General features: G+C 42.5%; 1 protein-coding gene across 4 annotated transcripts in view; it reads left to right on the top strand.

Moving 5' to 3' along the window:
• Positions 1 to 25,514, top strand: part of LOC122550573 (ferroxidase HEPHL1) — a 141,941-nt gene that overhangs the window by 37,210 nt on the left and 79,217 nt on the right. For all 4 annotated transcript variants that reach the window (XM_043691507.2, XM_043691508.2, XM_043691505.2 and 1 more), the window contains exons 4-8: positions 5,308 to 5,487; positions 10,630 to 10,884; positions 16,054 to 16,222; positions 24,924 to 25,063; positions 25,149 to 25,280. In XM_043691507.2, the coding sequence (XP_043547442.1) occupies positions 5,308 to 5,487; positions 10,630 to 10,884; positions 16,054 to 16,222; positions 24,924 to 25,063; positions 25,149 to 25,280 (876 nt within the window). The remainder of the gene's footprint in view (positions 1 to 5,307; positions 5,488 to 10,629; positions 10,885 to 16,053; positions 16,223 to 24,923; positions 25,064 to 25,148; positions 25,281 to 25,514) is intronic.

Raw genomic sequence — 25,514 nt, 5'->3', positions numbered from 1 at the left:
ATGGATCATAACCCCAGATTGGAAAAGGTGCAGAGGAGATTTACCAGGATGTTACCTGGTCTGGAGGGAAGATCTTATGAGGAAAGGCTGAGAGACTCGAACCTGTTGTCATTGGCAAGAAGAAGGCTTAGAGGGGATTTGACACTCTGGGTTCCTCAACTGTTCCAGAATCTTCCATCGGCCTCCGAAATCAGTCTGGCGCCATTACACACGCGGCCGCTACATCGCCCGCGGCAATAGCTGCCGCCGCCGCCGATGACGTCACCTCCGCCCCCACCGACCTCGCAGCCTCCGCGATCGCCGCCCAGACAACCGCCTCCGCGATCGCCATGAAGACAATCGCCGGCAGATTCGCGACCTCCGCGGCTATGGGGAATAACTCTGTCTCTGCGGTCGCCGCAGCCACTTCCGCCCCCAGTGACGTCACTAACCTACACGCCCACAACACCGCATGTGTCCCCGCCCCCACGCCGATCTCCACGCCTAACCCCACCCCTTTGCAGATCTCCGACTGCATGCCTAACCCCGCCCCCACGCCTATTTCCGTCACCACGTCTAACCCCGCCCCTTCGCCTATCGCCATCACCACGCCCAACTCCTCCCCCACGCCGATCCCCGTCCCCGCCCCCAGACCTAACCCCGCCCCCACACCCAGCCCCAGCCCCACACCAGGTCCTAGCTCCTAGCCCTGCCGTGTTTTCACTATCCCTCCAGACCTACCCCTCTCTGAGGATGAAAGATCAGTCCTCAGCAGAGGCCTCATCTTCATTCCCCTACGCTCCCGGATTAATGAATTCAAAACGCGGCGTGACATCGAACAATTCTTCCGCCGCCTTCGCCTCCGTGCCTACTTCTTTAACCAAGACTCCCGCCCACCCTCTGACGACCCCTTCTCCCGCCTCCAACACACCCCATCCACCTGGACACCCCGTGCTGGCCTCCGACCTGCCCTCGACCTCTTCATAGCCAACTGCCGCCGCGATATTAACCACCACCTGAACTCCCCCACCCCTCTCACCCACTCCAACCTCTCATCCTCGGAACGCGCAGCCCTCCACTCACTCCATTGCAACCCCAACCTCACTATCAAACCAGCAGACAAGGGAGGCGTGGTAGTAGTTTGGCGCACCGACCTCTACACCGCTGAGGCCAAACGCCAGCTCGCAGATACCTCCTCCTACTGCCCCCTTGACCATGACCCCACCCACCACCACCAAACCATCATCTCCCAGACCGTCCATAACCTCATCACCTCGGGGGATCTCCCATCCACCGCCTCCAACCTCATAGTCCCACAACCCCGCACCTCCTGCTTCTACCTCCTGCCCAAAATCCACAAACCTGACTGCCCCGGCCGACCCATTGTCTCCGCCTGCTCCTGCCCCACCGAACTCATCTCCGCATACCTTGACACCGTCCTGTCCCCCTTAGTCCAAGAACTCCCCACCTACGTTCGAGACACCACCCATGCCCTCCACCTGCTCCATGATTTTCGCTTCCCCGGTCCCCAACGCCTTATTTTCACCATGGACATCCAGTCCCTGTACACCTCCATCCCCCATCACGAAGGACTCAAAGCCCTCCGCTTCTTTCTTTCCCGCCGTACCGACCAGTACCCTTCCACTGACACCCTCCTTCGACTGACTGAACTGGTCCTCACCCTGAACAACTTCTCTTTCCAATCCTCCCACTTCCTCCAAACGAAAGGAGTAGCCATGGGCACCCGCATGGGCCCCAGCTATGCCTGCCTCTTCGTAGGATATGTGGAACAATCCATCTTCCGCAACTACACTGGCCCCACCCCCCACCTTTTCCTCCGCTACATCGATGACTGTATCGGCACTGCCTCGTGCTCCCACGAGGAGGTTGAACAGTTCATCCACTTCACCAACACCTTCCACCCCGACCTCAAATTCACCTGGACAGTCTCAGATTCCTCCCTCCCCTTCCTCGACCTTTCTATCTCTATCTCAGGCGACCGAATCAACACGGACATCTACAACAAACCGACCGACTCCCACAGCTACCTGGACTACACCTCCTCCCATCCTGCCCCCTGTAAAAACGCCATCCCATTCTCCCAATTCCTTCGACTCCGCCGCATCTGCTCCCAGGAGGACCAGTTCCAAAAACGCACAACCCAGATGGCCTCCTTCTTCACGGACCGCAATTTCCCCCCCGACGTGGTCGACGATGCCCTCCACCGCATCTCTTCCACTTCCCGCTCCTCCGCCCTTGAGCCCCGCCCCTCCAACCGCCACCAGGACAGAACCCCACTGGTCCTCACCTACCACCCCACCAATCTCCATGTATAGCGCATCATCCGCCGTCATTTCCGCTACCTCCAAACAGACCCCACCACCAAGGATATATTTCCCTCCCTCCCCTATCAGCATTCCGTAGAGACCACTCCCTCCGTGACTCCCTCGTCGGATCCACACCCCCCACCAACCCAACCGACACTCCCGGCACCTTCCCCTGCAACCGCAGGAGGTGCAAGACTTGCGCCCACACCTCCCCCCTCACCTCCCTCCAAGGCCCCAAAGGAAACTTCCATATCCGCCACAGATTCACCTGCACCTCCACACACATCATCTATTGCATCCTCTGCACCCGATGTGGCCTCCTCTATATTGGGGAGACAGGCCAGCTACTTGCGGAGCGTTTCAGAGAACACCTCTGGGACACCCGGACCAACCAACCCAACCACCCTGTAGCTCAACATTTCAATTCCCCCTCCCACTCCACCAAGGATATGCAGGTCTTTGGACTCCTCCATCGTCAGACCACAACAAAACGACGGTTGGAGGAAGAACGCCTCATCTTCCGCCTAGGAACCCTCCAACCACAAGGGATGAACTCGGATTTCACCAGTTTCCTCATTTCCCCTCCCCCCACCCTGTCTCAGTCAAATCCATCGAATTCAGCACCGCCTTCCTAACCTGCAATCTTCTTCCCGACCTCTCCGCCCCCACCCCAGTCTGACCTATCACCCTCACCTTGACCTCTTTCCACCTATCACATTTCCGACGCCCCTACCCCAAGTCCCTCCTCCCTACCTTTTATCTTAGCCTGCTGGACAAACTTTCCTCATTCCTGAAGAAGGGCTTATGCCCGAAACGTCGATTCTCCTGTTCCCTGGATGCTGCCTGACCTGCTGCGCTTTTCCAGCAACACATTTCCAGCTCTGATCTCCAGCATCTGCAGACCTCACTTTCTCCTCATTTGATAGAGACAGTCAAGATGATGAGAAGATTAGATAGGGTAGACAGTGAAAGTCTTTTTCCTAGGATGGTGACATCAGCGTGTATGAGGGGGCATAACTACAAATTGAGGGGTGATAGATTTAAGACAGATGTCAGAGGCAGGTTCTTTACACAGAGAGTGGTAAGGACGTAGAATGCCCTACCTGCTAATGAAGTCAACTCAGCCACATTAGGGAGATTTAAACAATCCTTAGATAAGCACGTGGATGATTTTGGGATGGTGTAGAGGGATGAGCTGAGAATAGTTGACAGGTCGGCGCAACATCGAGGGCTGAAGGGTCTGTTTCTGTGTTGCATTGTTCTATGTTCTAATTCCCTCACTTACAACCAAAAGATAGTGTGGATGTAGATTCAGTAGCTGTCTGGAGAAAAAGAGAGAGAGAGAGACCTTGGAATGTCACATTTGATGATGTGCTAAGAAAGATGCAATGGATGGAACTAAAAGCGAGGATTGCAATGCAAACTGAATTGTAATCTCCTTGGAGAAAGGACAGTAATCTGGCTGAGAGACATGTTTTGTGGCTTCCCTTTCAAGAATACACAAGATAAAGGACTAAAAACCAGTTCAACACTGGTTTGTGTGTGCTGTTGGAAGAAGGTGTGCTGGAGAACCAAGATAATCAAGTGTCAGTGATCTGAGGTACATCTGTGTACTAGCATAGGTTTAAGCAGTAGTGTGAATCATATAGAATCATAGAATCCCTGCAGTGTGGAAACAGGCCATTCAGTCCAACAAGTCCACACTGACTCTCTGAAGATAATCGCACCCAGACTCACCCTCCTACTCTATCCCTGCATTTTCCATGGCTGATTCACCTAACCTACACACCCCTAGACACTATGGGCAATTTAGCATGGCCATTACACTCAACATGCACATCCTTGGACTTCAGGAGGAAATTGGAGCACCCAGAGGAAATCCACGCAGACACATGGAGAATGTGCAAAATCCACACAAACAGTTGCCCGAGGATGGGTCCCTCATGCTGTGAGGCAGCAGTGCTAACCACTGAGCCACTGTCCCATCCTGTGCTGTGAAGATCATAGTCAAAGATCCATCCACTAGCCATTCCTGCATTGTAGGTAAACGATGTGCTCATTCTGAATGCTAGAAGGTGGTTGGTCAGGCAGCCAATTCAAAGGAAACAAGACAAAGAAGGAGCTTTGACAAAGGGTCAGTTAGGCTCGAAACATCAGCTCTTTTCTCTCCTTACAGATGCTGCCAGACCTGCTGAGATTTTCCAGCATTTTCTCTTTTGGTTTTTTAAGACAAAGAAGGATTCTCTTGCTCCAGGTGCTGCCAACCAGCCACCATCAAAAGGAAGCAGGACAAAAGCACTTCAACGAACCTGCAAAAACTTGAATCTGGAAATCATCTGTTTCAGCCATCATTGCTCCATCATCTACTCTTCATGACCAAACTATACAGATTGATCTGTCTATCTTTAATTGGGTTCAATTTGTATTTCTAATCTGTGTGCATGTATATTTCATTTTTTCTTCTTGACTTTAGTAACTATTCAAGTAATTCTTTGTTAACTCAGGAAAATCTGGTTAAATCGTTTCCTTTTTATAAATTAAGTTCACTTGGCCTTGGAGAAAGGTATCTACGAGAGAGGATATTCTTTGTATATTAATCTTGTTGTGACCAATTGGGGAAGCAATTGGATTAAAATATGGAGAGCCAGTTCATCCTTCTTCTGGGAGATCAACAATTTGGGGATATCTCTTCTGAAATGAATAATTGAATAGGACGAGATAGAAGGATATGGATTCTGTAAGTAAAGACTGTTTTAGTAAGGAAGGGCAAAATGTGTCAAGACAGGCATGGAGGGCTGAAGGACCTGTTCCTGTGCTATGTTGTTGTTTACTCTTCGAAACCACAATGATGGGGGAACCTTTCACATGGTTTGGCCATAAAACAGATGATCAGAATTTGATATTCTAAATAAAGGCTCACATATTTTTAGCCATGTGAATGTACAAAATACAAATTTCCTAAAATCAGACTGAGTTCCTTGTTTTATTTCAATGTTTACAGGAATTTTGGATGATGTGACACTGAAACGTAAAGATGTTGACCAGGACTTTGTCATGATGTTCAGTGTTGTGGATGAAAATCTGAGTTGGTATTTAGACGATAATATAAATGAGTACTGCACTCTGCCATCTGCGGTTGACAAAGATGATGAAGCTTTTCAGGAAAGTAACAAAATGCATTGTGAGTATTTTTACCTGATTTTTTTGCAACTTTATAATTTCAATCACAGATAATCCCTGCAGCCCACCATGTCTGCACTAACAGTCAACCCAGGTCTCTGGCATTGTGAGGCATTAGTGCTAACTACTGGGATAATGCTGTACACCAGGGAATTACTGGAACACATATGCAAATGTGAATGTCACAATGATCTCTGAATTGAAAATTTACTGCTGCCTTAGATATTGATTTGCAACAATTTAAAAAAGAAATTTGGCAATGTGGGGCAAAATACATTAATGTATGTAGGATGTACCACCATTAGTGGGCTAAAGAGCATTCTTTTGTCATATTGTTTGATAGTGAATTTCATCTCAGCACAGGGCCTCAGACTTAAATGTTATAATTTTATGTATGGTCTCTTCTCTGACTGCATATAACCAAAATTATGGTTCTCTTATTTTCTGTCATGTCCATTTAACCTGAAATTCCAATGTCTTCAATGACATTAATTTGTCTATTTTAGTTTTTATCCATGTTCATTACCATTAGCTCCTTTCATGGCCCTTCTCAGTGTTTTTTTTGTTGCTGTCCCTCCCCGTCGTGAAATTATATTATTTTTCTGTAATCTGATCCTGCAGGATGTGGGCACATTTACAACATTTAAAAGACACATAGATAAGTATAAAAATAGGAAAGTTTTGGAGGGTTATGGGCTAGGAGCAGGCAGGTAGGACTAGTTTAGTTTGGGATTATATTGGACCAAAGGATCAGTTTCCAGCTGTTTGACTTGATGACACTATGTCCTTAACCATCACTACTCACCTTCCTCATGCATAACCTTGAGCTCATCCAAAGTTCTGCTACCAATATCCAGCATTCCCTTTAACTAGGTAGCTGCTTGGAGATCTGCATATGCTGAGATCTGCATATGCTGAGCGGCATGCCGACATATTGGCTTCTGCTTCTGGAAGCTGCTGCAGTGCATAGGCTTTGGAGGTCTGCGTAGCAGAAAAAATAATTAGAAGGAAATGCTGCCAATATTCTAACTTACACCATGTTTCACTGGTCTGTCACCTACATTGGCTTCAAGTTTAGCAACTCCCCAATTTTAAAATCCTCATCTTTTGCATTCTATTTCCTCTATGGAGGTGCTCCTTCCTAACTGTGTAATCTCAGACCTGTAACCGTGTCCAATCCTCCACTTCTTCCATCTATCCAACATTCCTTATACCCCAGAATTGGAGGCAGTTCATTCAGCCATCTATGCTCTCAGATGTGAAATGTCCTTCACAGTAGGAGTCAGATGGTAGTGGTGAAGGATTGTTTTTCAGACTGGAGGTCAGTGACCAGCAGTGTATCACAAGAATCAGTGCTAGGTCCACTGTTGTTTCACATTTATACAAACAATTTGGATTAGAATATAGGAGGCATGGCTAGTGAATTTGTGGATGACACCAAAATTGGTGGTATAGTAGACAATGGAGAGGGTTAACGACGGGTATGGTGGGATCTTGATTAACTGGACCAGTGGGCCAAGAAATGACAGATAGAATTTAAATCAGATAAATGTGAGATGTTGCAGTTTGGTAAGACAAACCAGGGTCACACCATTAATGGTAGGGCTCTGGGGAGTGTTGTTGAGCAGTGAGACCTTGTGATGCAGGTACATGGTTCCTTGAAAGTGCTGTCAGAGGTACATAGGTAGGTGAAGAAGACATTGCCACATTTGCTTCCAATAGTCAGAACAGTGAACACAGGAATTCAGACATAATGTTACAGCTGTACAAGCTATTGGTAAGGCATACAATTCTGATCACCCTGTTATAGGAAGGATGATATTAAACTGGAAAGGATGCAAAAAAGATTTATAAGTTTGTTGTACTGGGACTTATTTTCTCTGGAGCGTAGATGAATGAGGGTTGACCTCATAAAGATTTATAAAGTCATGACCGGCATGGATAAAATGAATAGCCAAGGTCTTTTCCCCTGAACCCAAAAATAGAGGGTGTAGGTTTAATTTGAGAGGGGAAGATATATAAGGGACCTGAGGGGCAAAATTTTCTCACAGATGGTGGTGCGTATATAAAACGAGCTTCGAGAAGAAATAGTAGAGGCGGATACAATTACAGCATTTAAAAGACATTTGGGACAGAAACATGGCTAGGAAAGTTTAGAGGGATATAGACCAAACAGAGGCAAATGGGATTAGTTCAGTGTAGGAAACCTGATTGACATAGACAAGTTGGGCTGAAAAACCTGTTTCCGAACTGTTACCTCTGACTCTGAATCTGCCAAATCCTACTGAAGATGTTATACATCTTCCTCACAACACACATTTCCACTTTGCTTTGTATCATTTGCAAATTTCGGAATATGTATTTGTTTCCCCCTTTCAAATCATTGATATGTATTGGGAACAGCTGGTGCCCAAATTCTATTTCTGCTAATATCCCATTAGTTGCATGAGAATGACCCATTTATTCTTGCTCAGTTTTCTGTCTGTTAGCTAACCATTAATCCATACCAGTGTATTATATTCAGTGCCATGTTCTTTAATTTTTCGAATCAGCCTTCTGGAAGCACTTTATCAAAATCCTTCTGAAAATTTAAGTATACTATGTCCATTTACTCTTCTCTATTAGTTTTTTAAGTAATCTGTTCAGGAAAAACTCCAAGTTCATCAAACATGATTTCCCATTCACAAATCCATGCTGACTGTGCCAATCAGATCATTATCCATTCAGTCTATATCTATCCCATTCTTTATAATAGTTCCTAGAATCTTCTCTTCTACTGATATAAGACTAGCAGGTCTATAGTTTCCTATGTTTTCTCTCGCTCCCTTCCTAATCTGCAATAATCTTTCCAGAATATATAGAATTTTGGAAGATAATTACCAACGCATCAACAATGGCTATTGTCACTTCCTTCAGCATGCTAAGATAAAGACTATCAAGTTCTAGGGATTTATCAACTTCGAGTCCCATTAATTTCTCCAGTGCAATCTTCTTGCTAATACCACTTTTCTTCAACACAATTACATTGAAGAGCTATATAAATGCAAATTGTTGTTATTATTTTTACTGTATTGCCACAATCCCATGACTACATTTGGCCCATATCCCTCTAAAACTTTCATGTACATATCCAAATATCTTTTAAATGTTGTAATTGTACCTCTATCCACTACTTCAGTTCTAAGGGAGAGTCACTTGACCTAAAATGTTAATTCTGATTTTTCTGTACAGATGCTGCCAAACTGACTGAGCTTGTCCAGCAATTTCTATTTTTGTTTCTGATTTACAGCATCTGCAGTACGATTTTCTCTTCCTCTGGCAGTTCATTCTACACATGAACCATTCTCTGTGCACAAATTTGGCCCTCGTGTTTTTTTTTTAAACTTTCTCCTCTCTCCTTAAAAATATTCCCCCGAGTTTTGAACCCCTCCCACCCAAAGGAAAATACACTTTCTATTCAACTTATCTATGCCCCTCATGATTTTCTAAACCTCTATAAGGTCACCCCTCAACCTCCAATGTTCCAGTGAAAAATATCCCCGTCTATTTTCATAACTGAAACCCGCTATTCCCAGCAATATTCTGGTAAATCTTTTCTGAACCCTACTTCCAATAGCAAGGTGACAATAACTGCAAACAGTACTCCAGTGTCACCAATGTTTGTACAACCGCAACATCATCCTGACTCCTATAGTCAAAGCTCTGAGCAATGAATGCAAACATACTAAGCGCCTTCTTAACCACCTTGACTACTTGTGATATAAATTTCAAAAAATTATATACATGAAATCTGTCTGTTTTATAACACTGCCCAGGACTGTACTATTAACTGTATAAATCCTGTGCTTGTTTGTCTTACTAAAATGCAATACTTGTGTTTATCCAAATTAAACCAAATTATCAAAATTAATTGGGCGGCTCAGTAGTTAGCACTTCTGCCTTACAGCACCAGGGTCCCAGGTTCAATTCCAGCCTTAGGCGACTCTCTGTGTGGAGTTTGCACATTCTCCCCGTGTCTGCGTGGGTTTCCTCTGGGTGCTCCGGTTTTCTCCCACAATCCATAGATGTACAGGTCAGATGAATTGGACATGCTAAATTGCCCATAGTATTAGGTGCATTAGTCAGGGGTAAAGAAAAGGTAGGGGAATAGGTCTGGGTAGGTTACTCTGCGGAGGGTCGGTGTGGACTTATTGGGTCAAATGGCCTATTTTCATACTATAGGGAATCTGACCTAATTAAATCAGGAATGAGGCCTCGTTCCTGATGAAGGGAATCTAATCTAAACTGCCATCTGCCACTCCTCAGTCCATTGACTCAATTGACTCTTTGTAATGTTACATAACCTTCTTCACTGTCCACTCTGCCACCAATTTTGGTGTCTTCCACAAACTTAGTAACCATGCCTTGTATATTCTCATCCAAGTTGTTTATATAAATGGCAAACAAAGGTGGACAGTAATGATCATTGTGGAATACTACTGGTCACAGGCCTCCAGTTCAAATGATGATCCTCCACCACCACCCTCTTGTCTCCTAAAATCAAGCCAATTTTGTACCAGCAATGAGGCAAGCTCACTCTGAATCCCCTGTGATTTAACTTTACTAATTAGTCTACCGTGCAGAACCTTGTCGAAGGCATCACTAAAGTCCATACAAACAATGTCTACCACTCTGCCCTCATTAACCTTTTTGCCTATTTCCTCAAAAACTCAATCAAGCTTGTGAGACATGATTTCTCTCATACAAAACCATGATGACTATTCCTAATCAGTCTTTGCGTCTCCAAATGCATGTAAATCCTATCCTTCAGAATCACTTCAACAACTTATCCACCATCGATATCAGGCTCGCAGGTCTACAGTTCTCAGGATTCTACTTAAAGCATTTTTTAAACAAAGACATAACATTAGGCATCCTCCAGTCCTCCAGCACCTCAATCATTGTTGCAAATGATGCAAATATTTCTGCTAGGGGCCTGCAGTTTTTTTCCCTAACTTCCCACAACTTCCTAAGATACACTTAATCAGACCCCAGAGATTTATCTACGTTTTATATTTTCTAAGACCGCTAGCACTTAGTGTTTCATGTTTAAATTTTTTTTCTTTACAAAGCTTCATTTAAACTTTCTCTTTTGATTCCTCAGCTATCAACGGTTTTCTTTTTGGAAATTTGCCTGGGCTGAACATGTGCCGTGGCCAGTCTATTTCTTGGCACTTGTTTTCAATAGGAAATGAAGTTGATATTCATTCAGCATACTTCCATGGCCAGACTCTCATTAACAAAGGTCATAAAGTGGATGTCATTAGTCTTTTTCCAGCTACATTTGTCACAGTACAAATGATTTCCAGGAATGTTGGAAAATGGCTGTTAAGCTGCCAAGTGAATGACCATATTAAAGGTGAGAAATTGAGTTACTGACTTTAGCTGGATTGTTTTACGTTTTATTTACTAGGAAAGCTAAAGAGGATTTGTTGGTCTAGAGAGATTTTTTAAAGTTATGTTTGATCAAAATGTAACAGAGATGGTCAGTTGGTTATTTTGCCAAATCCTGGCCTCAGGTTTAACTCAACTGACGTTGTGCAAGCAATGGTATTTTTAGGGCTTGGGGAGCTTGAACATCAGGACTTTCATGATTCTGTGGTGTGTATCACTTATCATTTTTACATCTGAGGCTGAATCCACCACCTTTGCACTCAGATAATAAGGAGAGGGATTAGTGCCAAAATTGGCAGCCTGCCAATAAAATGTAAGTAAATAGTAATCGGTTCAATGGTTTCTAATTGGGTTGAACTGAACCTTTAACAAACTCAATGTTACCTTGCTTATGCCATACTATGCCATGCTGAAATCAAACCTGGGTCCCGGGCACCGAGGCAGTAGTGCTGACCACTGAGCTACCGTGTTGCCCTTGTCCTTCTAGGTGGCAGAGACTGAGAGTTTAGAAATTGCTGTTGATGGGGCCTTGGTGAGTTTCTGTAGGGTATCTTGTGTATAGTGCACACTATTACCACTGAGCATTGGTGGTAGAAGGAGTCAATGTTTATATTGCTGAATGATGTGCTGATTGAATAGGCTGTTTTATCCTAGATGGTGTCAATCTTTTTGAATGTTGTTGGAGTCAGGTCCATCAGTCAAGTGTGGAATATTGTTTGACACTCTTGATTTGTGCAGTGTAAGTTTTGAAGGACAGGCTTTGTTAAGTTAGGAGGTGACTTAACCACCTCAGGATTTCCTGTTTCTATTTTTCTCATATTTTTCTCAGACAGCTTGGAAACAGACCCTCCAGTCCAACCAGTCCATGCCAAATATAATCCCAAGATAAGCTAGTCCCACCTGCCTGCTCTTGGCCCACATCCCTCCAAATCTTACCTATTCATGTACTTATCCAAATGCATTTTAAACATAGTTGTACCCACATCCATCACTTCCTTAGGAAGTTCATTCCATACGTGAACCACCCTCTCTGTAAAAAAATTGCCACCATGCCTTTTTTAAATCTCTCTCCTCTCACCTTAAGAATGTGCCCCTAGTCTTGAAATACTTCATCCTTGGAAAAAGCAACTAACATTAACTATACACTTCATGATTTTATAAACTTCCATAAGGTCGCCTCTGAACCTCCTATGCTCCAGTGAAAAAAGTCCCAGCCTATCCAGCCTTTCTTTATAACTCAAACCTTCTATACCTGGTAAATCTCCTCTGAACCCTCTCCAGTTTAACAATATCCTTCCTATAACTGGGCACAGTATTCCAGAATACCCTGTACAACCTCAACATAACTTCCAACTCCTATACTCAAAGGACTGAGGAATGAAGGCAAGTGTGCCAAATGCCTTCCTGTCTATATGTGAGGCAAACCTCAAAGAATTATGGACCTGCACACCTAGGTCCCTCTGTTTTACAACACTACCCAATGCCCCACCATTAATTATAAAAGTCCCACCCTTGTTTGTTGTGACAAAATGCAAATACCCACATTTATCCAAACTTGCATGGCATGCTTCAGAAATAGAGGCCAAAATTGTGTGGTGAACTGTCAGCTGCCAGTGATTTTCCCCAAATTGGGCAATTATTTTCTGGAGGGCAGGAGTGCCATCCAGTTGACGAAGCATCCCATCTGCCTTTTCAGGTAAGTGAGTGTGAAGGCCCCTCCATTTTGAAACCTTTCTCTCGAATAGTTTGAATTTTAAATTGAAAATATCCTTTGATCCGAATCTCCATTGAAGAGGGAGAATCCTTTCACAGCAGAGCATTTGGCTGAAAGTAAGCAAGTAAGGAGATCCACTACATCCCCCAAAACAATGTGGTCCTTCCTCCCCCATTCTTACCAGTCTGGCCATGGTGAAAGCTGCTTCCAGGCGACTGGGTTAATAATTCAATATCTGGATACTCAGAGGTTGACTTGAAAGTTGCAGTCAGCTCCTATCAGCCTTGGCCTCAAGAGACCTTTCAGCAGCCTCAATATGTATTACCTGCCAATAGCAACCCCCACTTCTCATTCTGTCTCTGGAGAAAAGATCCAGGAGTTGGATAATGCTAGGAAATAGAGTGAAATAACTGCACAGAGTCTGGTATCCTATCATCAAGTCATCTTTTATTTGCTTGTGTGCAACACACTGGCTGGGGCCAGCCAGCTCAGAGTCAGTTGCCTGAACTGAGGAGATTCTAATGTCCTGGTTATATATTTTTTAAAACTGTAAACTGTACAAAATACTAAACAATCCAAGATAACAGTCAACAAAGTAGACAACAACTCACAGGGGAATGGGGACGGCAAAACCAAATCCGAAACCTCACTGTACAATTAGTTAACAAACCAGTCAACAGTTGATAGGGAAATGCAGACAGTAACCAAACCCTAAATCCCACCATAACTTGCCAAAGGGAAAATATTAGACAAAAGTACATACGAAACAAATCCATACAAGCAAACCGGGAAAAAAACAATATATGTGACACGGACACTTCTGGCAAACCGGCCCAGCCTGGCCTGCCTCACCTTCCAGCCACTTAAGGCAGTCCACACCTTCGTACCCTCTAGCTTGTCTTGGTTATAGAACATAGAAAAGTACATCCCAGAACAGGCCCTTTGGCCCATGATGTTGTGCTGAGGTTTAATCCTAATGTAAAGTATGGTAACTTAACCTATGCACCCCTCAACTCACTGCTATCCATGTGCATGTCCAGCAGTCACTTAAATGTCTCCAATAACTCTGCTTCCGCCACCACAGCTGGCAACGCATTCCATGCATTCACAACTCTCTATCTACATAAAGAATTTACCTCTGACATCTCCTTTATACCTTCCTCCTAATATCTTCAAACAATGACTCCTCATACCAGTCACTCCTGCCCTGGGGAAAAGTCTCTGGCTATTGACTCTAACTATTCCATTCATTATCTTGTATACCTCGATCAGGTCACCTCTCTTCCTCCTTCTCTCCAGTGAGAAAAGTCCAAGCTTATTCAACCTTTCTTCATAAGGCAAGCCCCCCAGTCCAGGCAGCATCCTGGTAAACCTTCTTTCCACCCTCTCCAAAGCCGCTGTATCTTTCCTATAATATGGCGACCAGAACTGGACACAATATTCCAAGTGTGGTCTCACCAGGGACTTGTAGAGCTGTAGCAAAACCTCGTTGCTCTAAAACTCGATCCCCCTATTAATAAGAGCCAAAACACCATATGCTTTCTTAACAACCCTATCCACTTGGGTGACAACTTTGAGGGATCTATGTACTTGCACAACCAGATCCCTCTGTTCCTCCACACTGCCAAGAGTCCTGTCTTTAATCCTATAATCAGCATTCAAGTTCAACCTTCCAAAATGCATCACTTTGCATTTATCCAGGTTGAACTCCATCTACCATTTCTCAGCCCAGCTCTGCATCTTGTTTATATCGCGCTACAGCCTGCAGTAACCCTCTGTACTATCGATGTCACCTCCAACCTTTGTGTCATCAGCAAATTTACTAACCAACCCCTCAACCTCCTCATCCAAGTCATTTATAAAAGCTACAAAGAGCAGAGACCCAAGAACAGAGCCCTGCCGGATCCCACTCAACACTGACCTCCAGGCAGAATACTTTCCATCTACAACCACTCTCTGCCTTCTGTCAGCCAGCCAATTCTGAATCCAGATAGCTGAATCTCCCTGTATCCCATACTTCCTGACTTGATGAATGTGCCTACTATGGGGAACCTTATTAAATGCCTTGCTGAAGTACAGTAGTAGTGCTTATTTCTCCCCAACAACCATGTCATGTGTGAGCAAGTGCAGGACATAGTGAAGAAACATTGAGTGCAGAAAATGCCATTCGTATTTCACTACTAGGAAGAAAAAATACCCGAGTGTCTAGTGACAAGCAGTGCCCCTTTTGTCTTGATTATATTTTTCCTTTTTTTTCTTTCTCGGAGCCAGTTCCCTGAACTGAGGAGATTCCAAATCCCTGTTTGTATAATTTTTTCGCCTTAAACCCACACACTACCACCAAACAGTGGTAGTGCTTATTTTCCCCTAGTACCCATGTCATGTGTGTGCAGGTGTGGGACACAGTGAAGAAACATAGAGTGCAGAAAAAATTATTCATATTCCACTATTAGGAAGAAAAAATGCCCAAGTCGCCAGTGACAAGCAGTGCCCCTTTTGTCTTGGTTATATTATATTTCTTTTTTTACCAGAAGGCAAATGTCTCCTCATCCAGAGAACTAACGTTTCCCCACAGTAACAATGGTTGTGGCCAGACAGCTCGGAGTCATTTTCCTTAACTGAAGTGATTCCAGATCTCCTTTTTTTTATTATTATAAACCCTACACTACTGCCAAACTGCAGTAGTGCTTATTTATTATCTAGCACCCATATCAGGTGTGCACACAGGTATGGGACACAGTGAAAAAATGAATACAGAAAACCTTATTCATATTCCACCACCAGGAAGAAAGGAAACGCCCGAGTGGCCAGTGACAAGCAGTGCCCCTTTTGTCTTAGTTATATACATATTTCTTTTCATTTTTTTCCACGAGGAAATTCTAAATCTCCTGATTTTTTTTTAGAAGGTAAATGTCTCCCAGTCCAAAGAACTAACTTTTCCCCACAGTACACTGGCTGTGGCCAGCCAGCTCAGAGTCACTCTCCTGAACTGAGGAGATTCTGACTCCGCTTTGTTTGGTTATATTTTTGTAAACCCCACACAGCCTAATAGCAGTTGTGCTTATTTTTTCTGTCTTGGTTATACTGATCTGCCAGGGCTTTCCTTAATTGTCCCTGATTAACAATCCCAATCAAGTATCCTGTAGTCAACAAGATCCAGCTGGTTTCAATCACTACACAACAATGTGTATCCTGTGCCTGGCCAAGGTATGACAAATTTGCTCCTGACCTTTCAGTCAGGGAGGGGGAATGTTGCCTTTTCACTGATGCTGCCTGAGAAGTGGTGTATTTCTGGCATTTTCTGGTTTTATAGCGTCGGGGTGCAGCTTCTGGAGAAGAAAAGGATTGCCAATATAATTTCTTTTATTGAATCTTTGTGCTCTTTTAGCATTTAAGATTTGTGTTTTCTTTATTCTCTAGCTGGTATGCAAGCATTGTTTGTTGTGCAGGAATGTGGGCACCATTATTCAGAAACCACACTTACTGGTAAAGAAAGAAACTACTTCATTGCAGCTGAAATAGACCGGTGGAAATATGGTCCAACAAACAAGAATTTATTTAATGGTCAGCCACTAGATGCAGAAGGAAGGTAATTTTAAAATTAATTGATCTGTAATACTGGTTAAATGTGTATATGTTCTTTCAAATCTTCTGGACATACCATTTCATGCATGCAGCTGATTTATGAACAAGTGTTTTTTAAAAAGTGGCAAAGAGACAGGCCAATTAGGGAGTTAACAAGTAGCTAAAGGGCTGGCATGGGAAAGGGCTTGCTTTTTCACAAGACAGTTCCACCGGTGCTGATATAGGAAGGAGTTGTACCAATGGATGAGATTCCACCCAACTGCAAATGGCTAGCTTCCTAGTGGAAAAGGGAAGTACAGAGCTGGCAAAAACTTAAGAGTCTGTAGGACTGGCAGTTATTGAAAAGAAATGAAACCAGCTTAAACTTAAATGAGATTGGAAAGAAGAGCATGGAGCAAACAGAAGGGAGGATACAAATATTCAGAGAATAAATATAGCTAAACAGTGGAAGTGTTTTTTAAAATAAATCTTAAAAATGAGACCATAAGACATCTGAGTGGAAGCAAGGCCATTCGGCCCATTGAGTCCACTCTGCCATTTAATCATGGCTGATGAGTGTTTCAATTCCACTTACCCATACTTTCCCCATAGCCCATAATTCCTTGTGAAAATAAGAGTTGCTTTGAAAAATGAGTTAACAGTCTGTACAGCTGTGAACACAAGGTGAAAAATTAAAACCGGGAACTGGTGGCAGTAATATATTTCTAGAAGTCAGCTGTAGTCAGGGTTGTTGAGAGATAGAACTGGAAATCAAATATTGTGGGGTATCATATATTTAAAAAGCCACTGTAGGAAAAGGAGGAGGTGGATTAGCTGCATTTAACAGGGCTAATATAATGAGTGGAAAAAGAAAATAATGCAGCCATTAGTACAACAGAAATAGAATCCATTTAGATAGAGATGTGTCATGGAATCCTAGAGGCTCAATCACACTGTGAGAGATGGTCTATCCACAGTATATCCAGCATGAGCAGAACCAATGTAGTGTACAAAATCCCATGCAAGGACTGCACAAAACACTGCATAGGACAAACAGGAAGACAGCTAATGATCCGCATCCATGAACACCAACTAGCCACGAAACAACATGACCAGCTATCCTTAGTAGCCACGCACGCAGATGACAAGCAACATGAGTTTGACTGGAACAATACTACTATTATAGGACAAGCCAAACAGCGAACAGTCAGGGAATTCCTAGAGGCATGGCACTCATCCACAGATTCAATCAATAAACACATCGACCTGGACCCAATATACCAGCCACTGCAGCGGACAGCTGGAACTGACGACCGGAAGCAGCAGATACAAATCACGAGAAATGCCAGAGGAAACATCACAGAAGCGCTTCACAGGAGGCTCCCAAGCACTGAGGATGTCACCTAGACAGGGGGCGAAACGTCTGCAACACAAATTCCCAGCTTGGCGAACAGAACCACAACAACGAGCACCCGAGCTACAAATCTTCTCCCAAACTTTGAATGGTCTATAATGCACCAAACGATAGAATTTGAAACTTTATTGCTGGAACAGCACAGCAGGTCAGGCAGCATCCAGGGAACAGGAGATTCGACGTTTCGGGCACAGGCCCTTCTTCAGGAATGAGCAGAGTGTTCAGCAGGAGAAGATAAAAGGTAGGGAGGAGGGACTTGGAGGAGGGGCGTTGGACAGGCCGCCTACTTGCGGAGCGATTCAGAGAGCACCTCTGGGCCACCCGGACGAACCAACCCAACCAACCTGTAGCACAGCATTTCAACTCCCCCTCCCACTCCACCGAGGATATGCAGGTCAATGGACTCATCCACCGCCAAACCACAACAACCCGACGGTCGGAGGAGGAGCGTCTTATCTTCCGACTGGGAACCCTCCAACCGCAGGGGATGAACTTGGACTTCACCAGTTTCTTCATCCCCCCCCCCTCCCCCCACCTTGTCTCAGCCGGATCCCTCCAGCCCGGCACCGCCTTCCTGACCTGCAGTCTTCTTCTTGACCTCTCCGCCTCCATCCTACTCCGACCTATCACCCTCACCTTGACCTCTTTCCACCTATCACTTTTCCAACGCCCCTCCTCCAAGTCCCTCCTCCCTACCTTTTATCTTCTCCTGCTGAACACTCTGCTCATTCCTGAAGAAGGGCCTGTGCCCGAAACGTCGAATCTCCTGTTCCCTGGATGCTGCCTGACCTGCTGTGCTGTTCCAGCAATAAAGTTTCAACTTTGATCTCCAGCATCTGCAGACCTCACTTTTTCACCAAACGATAGAAGGCAGAGGAAAAGTATGGAGTAAGTTAGGAAATGATTATGAATGAATTAGACACCTAATGTGGAAGATTTAAAATACCAGTAAATTAGTTGGCCATAAGAGGTAGCTAAACGGCATAAGGGAATAAACATTTCTGCAATGTGTGCAGGATTCCATTCTAACCCTGTGCATGCAAGCCCAAAAAGGGAAGATCCACAGGTGGATATGGTAATAGGGAATGAACTGGAGCAGATTAAAGAAAGACATGGGGGAATATTGAGGCAATAGTGACTATAAATATATTAAAGTTTTGGATAATAATTAATAAAGACTTGAGAATGATAAAGACCATGATACTTTTTATTGGAGAAAAACTGATAAGTTCTGAAAGGAGATATTGGATAAAGCAATATCAGAAAACAATGGTGTCAAATCACAGGAGAAAATTATTAAAATATATTCACCACAATACAATAAAGTTATATTTTGCTAAAGTCAAGAATTACCTAAATATAGTACCATAAATGATGATAACAACTTGAGGAAAAAATTGAACAGGAGAAAAGTGGCATTTACTGAGTACAGCATTACAAAAGAGATTCTGAGAGACCTCAATAAAATTAAGAATGCAAAAAGGAAATATACGCTTAAAATTTAAAAGGGCCTATAAGTAAAATGGATATTTTAAGTTACACAAAAACATAGGTATTGAAACTTCCTTTTGTTTTTGTGTATAAACTACCAAAAGATTGGAAATTGTTATACTACTGACCTTTTGATATTATGAATGACTGAGAGCTTTGAGAGAGTAACAAGGCAATCTGTTTTAAAGGGAATGTTGAGTTGCTGTTTTCTTTGGCTGTCATTTTGAATTTGGGTTTCCCTGTTATTCACGACTCCTCTAAAGTACTCCATTAAAATAGCAGGGGAGGATTTTAAACGCTCTTCCTCGCAAGCTGAAAATGGCAGTAGTGTTGACTAGTTACCTGCACCATTTTCCTGCATGAGCCAAATTGCTGGACATAGAATTGGGATTGGGAATTCAGACATAATTTTTTTAAAGGCCTTCTGGCTTGGCTGCACAAAATTCCAGACCAGTGAGGAGAACAATACCAGAAGTGATCAATATAAAATGGTCACCAAGAAATCAAATTGGACATTCAGAAGAAACTTTGCCCAGAGAATACTGAGAATGTGGAACTGACTACTGCAGGAGGTAGCTAAGGCAAATAGTATAGATGCATTTGTTGGGAAGTTAAATGGGCATAATGGAGGGAAGGAAGTTGAAGATTCTGCTGATGGTAAGGGCAGGGACTTAAATCGTGGGGCCTGGTCCTGCTCCTGGTTACAGATCCACCCCAACTGAAACACAGCAGGTCCCAGTTATTAATCTCTGCATTTTCTCCCAGACCATGGTAATGATAACATTGCCTTAGGGCTGCGCTCTCATTATGTAGAGATAAAGAGGGACAACTGATAGCAGTTTAACCTGAGCGTTACCACCCCTGAGGGGAGGGGTTAGGGTAGGAGAGTCTTTCATGGTAACCTCAGCCAATGTGGAAATTGAACCTATATTATTGACATACAGTGAATGGCTATGACGATGCTGTCACTTTAAAAGCGTTATTTTGTCCTTGCTGTTTTTGAAGAAAGATCATAAAGACAGAGGTACCAAAAAATCTAGTTCAATAATGGAAGGGGAGTGACCAGTTCTCCCAGTTCAGGTTTTTTCTAGTTTAACTTAGTTGTAGCAGTCTCAAGTAGTGTGAGTCCAGGGGAGTTGCAAACTTCAGTGCAGAACTCTTGACTTTCTTCTGAGATCTCTGTCTTGATGCTGCTCGCTTCTGCCTGGAAGTTTGTGTTTGAATTTAGCTTTTTGCCAAGAGGTGTGTTTAAGAGGTGTGACTGTTGTAGCAGTTAATTAGTAATAGTTACTGTATTGGGTTGCTTAAGTTTTTCAATAGCTAAGTTATTCTAAATTCCACTTTCTTTCCTTCATGTTTCAACTGTAGTGTTTAAATAAATTCTGTTTTGCTTAAAGTGAGTGGTTTGACCAGCTACATCACACCTGGAATATCTACTTCACATCTGCCTTTAAAATAAGAAAATGTTAGAGTGTAGGCTACCTTCTTGAAATATTTGGAGGGGGTCTGGCGTCATTCATAATAGACTGGGGGCTCTTGTCGGGATTGTTTCTACAATTCTGCTTTGGATTTAGGATTGTTAGACTCCAAGGTGGTGAGTGGCTGGTATTAGTGCCTTTTGTTCTGGTGTTGAATTCAGTTGGTTTAAACAGTGCTTTGTGTAGTAATGGCTCTTTTGAGTCACTAAAGATTTTCTAGGGGTGAAATAAATGACTTTGGGGGTTTTACAAAAAAGTTTGCAAGGCAAAAACTATTGGCATTGGCAGACAAGCAGGGTTGTCTTTGTGAAAAAAGTCGGTAATTACAGCAATAGTTCAGCATTTAAATTTGCTGGAAATGCCATCCGAATCTTTTGGAAATTGGTAGAATTCAATTGCAGATGAAGCAGCGTGAACATAAAAAGGAACTGAAATGGTTTCAATTGCGGGTAAAAGCAGAAGAAAAAGAAAAGCAGAATTGCTTTGGCAGAACAAAAAGCAAAGGAGAGGAAGTCCCTTGAAAAAGGGGAAAAAGTGAAAGAAGTAAGGGAAAAAAATTGCGAGGAAACTGAGAAAGAGGGAGAGTTTGCAATGCAGGAGCTAGCAACTAGACCGGAAAGTTGATGTAAAAGGATAGAGATGAAGGTAGAAAGTAGGCTTAATGAGGATAGTGTTAATGAGCAAACCCATCCCAGCGAAAGGCGTGGTGGGGATCTGTTTAAGTACATCCAAGCGTTGCCTAAATTTGATGAGGAGGATGTAGATGCTGTTATGAAGTTGAAGGCATGTACTGTATCTTTAAGAGAGTGAAATTTGGCAAGCCCCTGTCATGTCACAGTGTGTGCTGGAAAATTGGAAGTGTAACATTTGGCTGTAACCTAGATACCAGTTTGGACAGTTGTCTGGAAAGACCACCACCTGCCATTGTTAGACAGACTGTGTGTGTTTTCAGGCAATCAAATATACCTTTTTCATATGAAAAGTCTGTGTGGCAGAAGACCAAAGATGACCCAAGGAGATCTACAAACAGAGGATGATCGACACCGGAGACAACAGCCACCGTCTGGTTTTCAAAACCAGAGTCACTGTAAATTTAATAGGGACTTTATTGGATCTGTATATTGTTCTTGATAGGTAGATAACAACCTTTAAGAGAAAGGAGACTTAGAGTTGTAAATAGTTATTGTTTAATGTTCACTTTCGAGTTAAAGAATAAAATTGATGGGTTTTTTTAAATAGTGGAATTTGACTAGTTCTCTGTCACTCATACTTTAACAGATTTTGAGGTGAGGTGAGCCTTTCTGTGTTTTTGGTTTAATTAGCAGAAGGATTCACTACTGTGTCATAACAATGAAGTGGCCAGTGACCATATGGGTTCTTTTGATCCAGCCAAAATTGTTAGGTAGAGCTAGTGAGGTATTTGCATCACTATCAGAAGAAGTATCTGGGGAGTAAAAGAAGGTGAAGAAAACCATATGTGCATCTGAGTTAGTGCCAGAAGCCTACAGTCCATGTTTCAGGAATCTGTGGAGAACCCTGGTCAAATACACATTGAGTTTGAAAGTAATTTTGATGGGTGGATAAGGACATTAAAAATAGATCAAACAGATCTTAGAGAGACAACTTTTTTGAGGAGTTCAAAAATTCACTTCCTCAGATAGTGAGAACTCCTGTGGAAGTGCAAAGAGTTAAAATGGCAAGATTAGCAGCTTAAGTGGCTGATGATTATGAGTTGGTTCATAAATCAAAGTTTGACTTCCGACATCAATTTCAATTTGCTGGAAAAGCCATTGGAAATGGCTAAAATTTAATTGAAAATGAAACCGCTTAAGTTAGAGGAAAAAGAAAAAGAAAGAAAAGGAAATGAAACAGTTTAATTATGATTAAAAGCAGAGGACAGAGAAAATGAATGAATAGCCCTAGCAAAACAAAAAGAAAAGGAGAAGAAAGAGAAAATTTGAATTGGCACTTTGTTTTAAAAAATTCTCAAGGTCAGGTTCGTAGGAGAGTAGTCTGACACAGAACAAACGACCAAGAGGCGAGTCTGCTAGAATATGAGCATTTTATTCCCCGCAGCGTCGCCACAACCAGGTCTCATACTTACAACGGGTCTGGCTTATACTCACTCTACATGTTACCGGAACTGGGAGCCGTCAGTTCTCGTAGAGCGGTTGCCAACAACCCACGCTCGGCGGTTAAACGTAACCCCGGAGCAGACTCCCCGAACTGGAGACTTTTCCAGCTGATATACTCTTTTCCAGATATAAACATTCATGTGAACAGCAGAGCAAGGCTAAAAAACACATTCCATTCTGGTTACATACAGATAAGAAGATTCACACGGGGAGGTGTGTAATAAGATTCACACGGGACTAAGCAACACCTCCATTCCGGTTAGATTCACACATGTATTGGGACATAATTTTTAACCGTTTCACCACACACTTAGACTGAAAAGTTGGCTTATGAGGATGGAGGAGTTCAAAAATTCACTTTCTGAAGTAGTGACAACTCATGTAAGAGCAGAGAGTTAAAATGGCAAGATTGGCAGTTGAAATGACTGATGTTGGTTCATAAATCAAAATTTGGTTTCCAACATCGATGACAATCTATGAGGCATAGAAATTGGGAAAAGAGAAATCCTCACAAAGTAAGGGAAATGTAGATTTCAGTGAAGTTCACAAAGAGAACTTGCCACAGGGAATTCCATGAAGGGGAAAGAGAAGACAAAAAGCTCCCAATGTTTTCGCTGTAATAAAGTAGGCCACATGAAACCACAGTGTTGGTGGGTTAGAGGAAGAATTGGGAAGATGGATGTAGGAAAACAGGATAAGCCAGTGAATTTTGTTGAAGTGGTAAAGTAAAGCACAGTGGAAGCAAAAAAGCTGCACCATAATGTACTAACTAGTCAGAGGTTGGTTAAGGAGAAGTGCTAGATCTTAAACCATTTACCTGCAAAGGCAAAGTTTACTTGCACAGGCCAGGAGCAGCAGGTAAAGAAGTTACAGTATTAGGAGATAAGGGATAATGTCATTCTTTGTTAAGAGATAAAATATGTAACTCAGAAGGACTATTGCCAGGAAAAGTGCTATTACATAGAATTCGTGGTGGGACAAGAAGTGCTCAATTATGTAGAGAGAGGTTAGAGTGTCTACTGAAAAGTGGAGGAGTCATTGTAGCAGTCCTGGAAGAGCTTATGATACCAGGAATACAATTTGCCCTTGCTAACGAAATAGCTGGGTCACAGGTAGTTGTGCTGCCTACTGTGGTTGAAAAGCCAGTGGAAAATCAGGCAACTGAGGTATTACAGGAAGCATACAGGAAGAGAATAGAAGGATACCGATCCTGTAAGTGAAGACAATTTTAATACGGATGGGCAAAGTGTGTCAGCGCAGGATTGGAGGACCGAAGGCCTGTTCCTGCGCTGTATTGTTTATTGTTTTAAAAAAAATTTGTTTTGTAAAATGTATTACTGGAGATTGAAGTGCTCAATCTATCACTTTCTGTGCCACTTTTAATCTCCCAATGAAAGATTCTGCAAAATGTCTTTCTTCAGCAATTTATTACAACCCTAGAATGCATGTGTAATATTTCAGTCTCAACTATTTATCCTTTATGGCTTGGCTTGCTTCGTATGACAATTCTATTGTTACAAGAACAATGGTCTTCCTCTGTTCCTTTTGTCAATCATCTGACCTTGTATTTGCTTACCAACTACTTCAGGGGTAATTTTAAAGGGAAGTAATAATTGAAAATCCTTATTTTTAACTTTACATCTGTATCCTATCATTTACCAGTTCTTAAATTTCTGGTGTGAAATTCCTGTTAAAAATGGGTTGGTCATCAAGGCTAAAGTAATCAATTGTGTGCATCAGTGCTTCAAAGATATTTAATTAATAACATAATGGAACTATATGTGGTCATCTTAACCAGTGGGAACAAATGGAATGAAATCTTTTCACTACAGAGTTGCAGCAAATTTTAAAATGGCTCCCAACTGCACTGTAGGAGTCTGATTAAATAAGTTATTGAGTGTTGTTCTTCATGGTCATACCTCTCCACTATAATATTTTCTGTGAAGAAATGTGATTGCGTATGTGGTGTGTTGTCGACAAATTGTCTTCAACCACTTTAAGCATCTTTTTCTAGTTATCTACAATCTGTTGTATGAGTGTTCATATTGGATGAAAAATGAAGTTTGCATGAAATGTCTACTTGTACATCTTAGCGATTACTTACAGTATTACACGAAGATTTGTTCATACTGTTGTAGGTATAAAATACATTATTTTAAAAATATCCTGACTCTTGGCAAATACATGTGTACTTTTAATTTCTTACAGTGATTCTGAGATTTTCTTCAAGAACAGTACTGGTAAAATAGGAGGAGAATACTGGAAAGTTCGTTATGTTGAATATACTGATGAAACCTTTAGCACTAGAAAAAATCGATCACAAGTGGAAGATCATCTAGGAATACTTGGTATCATATCATATATGATTTGTTGTTTTAACTTTTTATGCTATTTGAAAACAAACAACGTTACATTATTTTAATTGTTTCTAAGGTCCAGTGATCAAAGCCGAAGTTGGAGACACCATTTTTGTTACATTTATGAATAATGCAGACCGCGCCTACAGCATTCAACCACATGGTGTCTATTTTACAAAGGAGTTTGATGGAACAAGCTATGTTAATGGTAAGTTAATGTTCATGTTCTATTTGTGAGTTTCTTTTTTTATAAATTGTAGTACCTTTAAAAACAGTACCATTTGAGACTAAAGTTTATAGAATTACTTATAATAATTGAGATTTATCCTTTTTTATAGGAGAGGATCACATATGGAGGTAGGCTAGCCAGGATTATTAGAAATGATAGTAAAAGTTTCTTTCAATATATAAGAAACGAACGAGAAGTAAAAGTAGACATTGG

This window comes from Chiloscyllium plagiosum, unplaced genomic scaffold, assembly GCF_037043375.1.
Source record: "Chiloscyllium plagiosum isolate Xiang-an unplaced genomic scaffold, Cpla_swu_hap1 HiC_scaffold_6, whole genome shotgun sequence".
Lineage (NCBI taxonomy): Eukaryota > Metazoa > Chordata > Chondrichthyes > Orectolobiformes > Hemiscylliidae > Chiloscyllium > Chiloscyllium plagiosum.
Note: the sequence above shows the minus strand (reverse complement) of the source record. Positions and strands in the feature narration are given on the sequence as shown.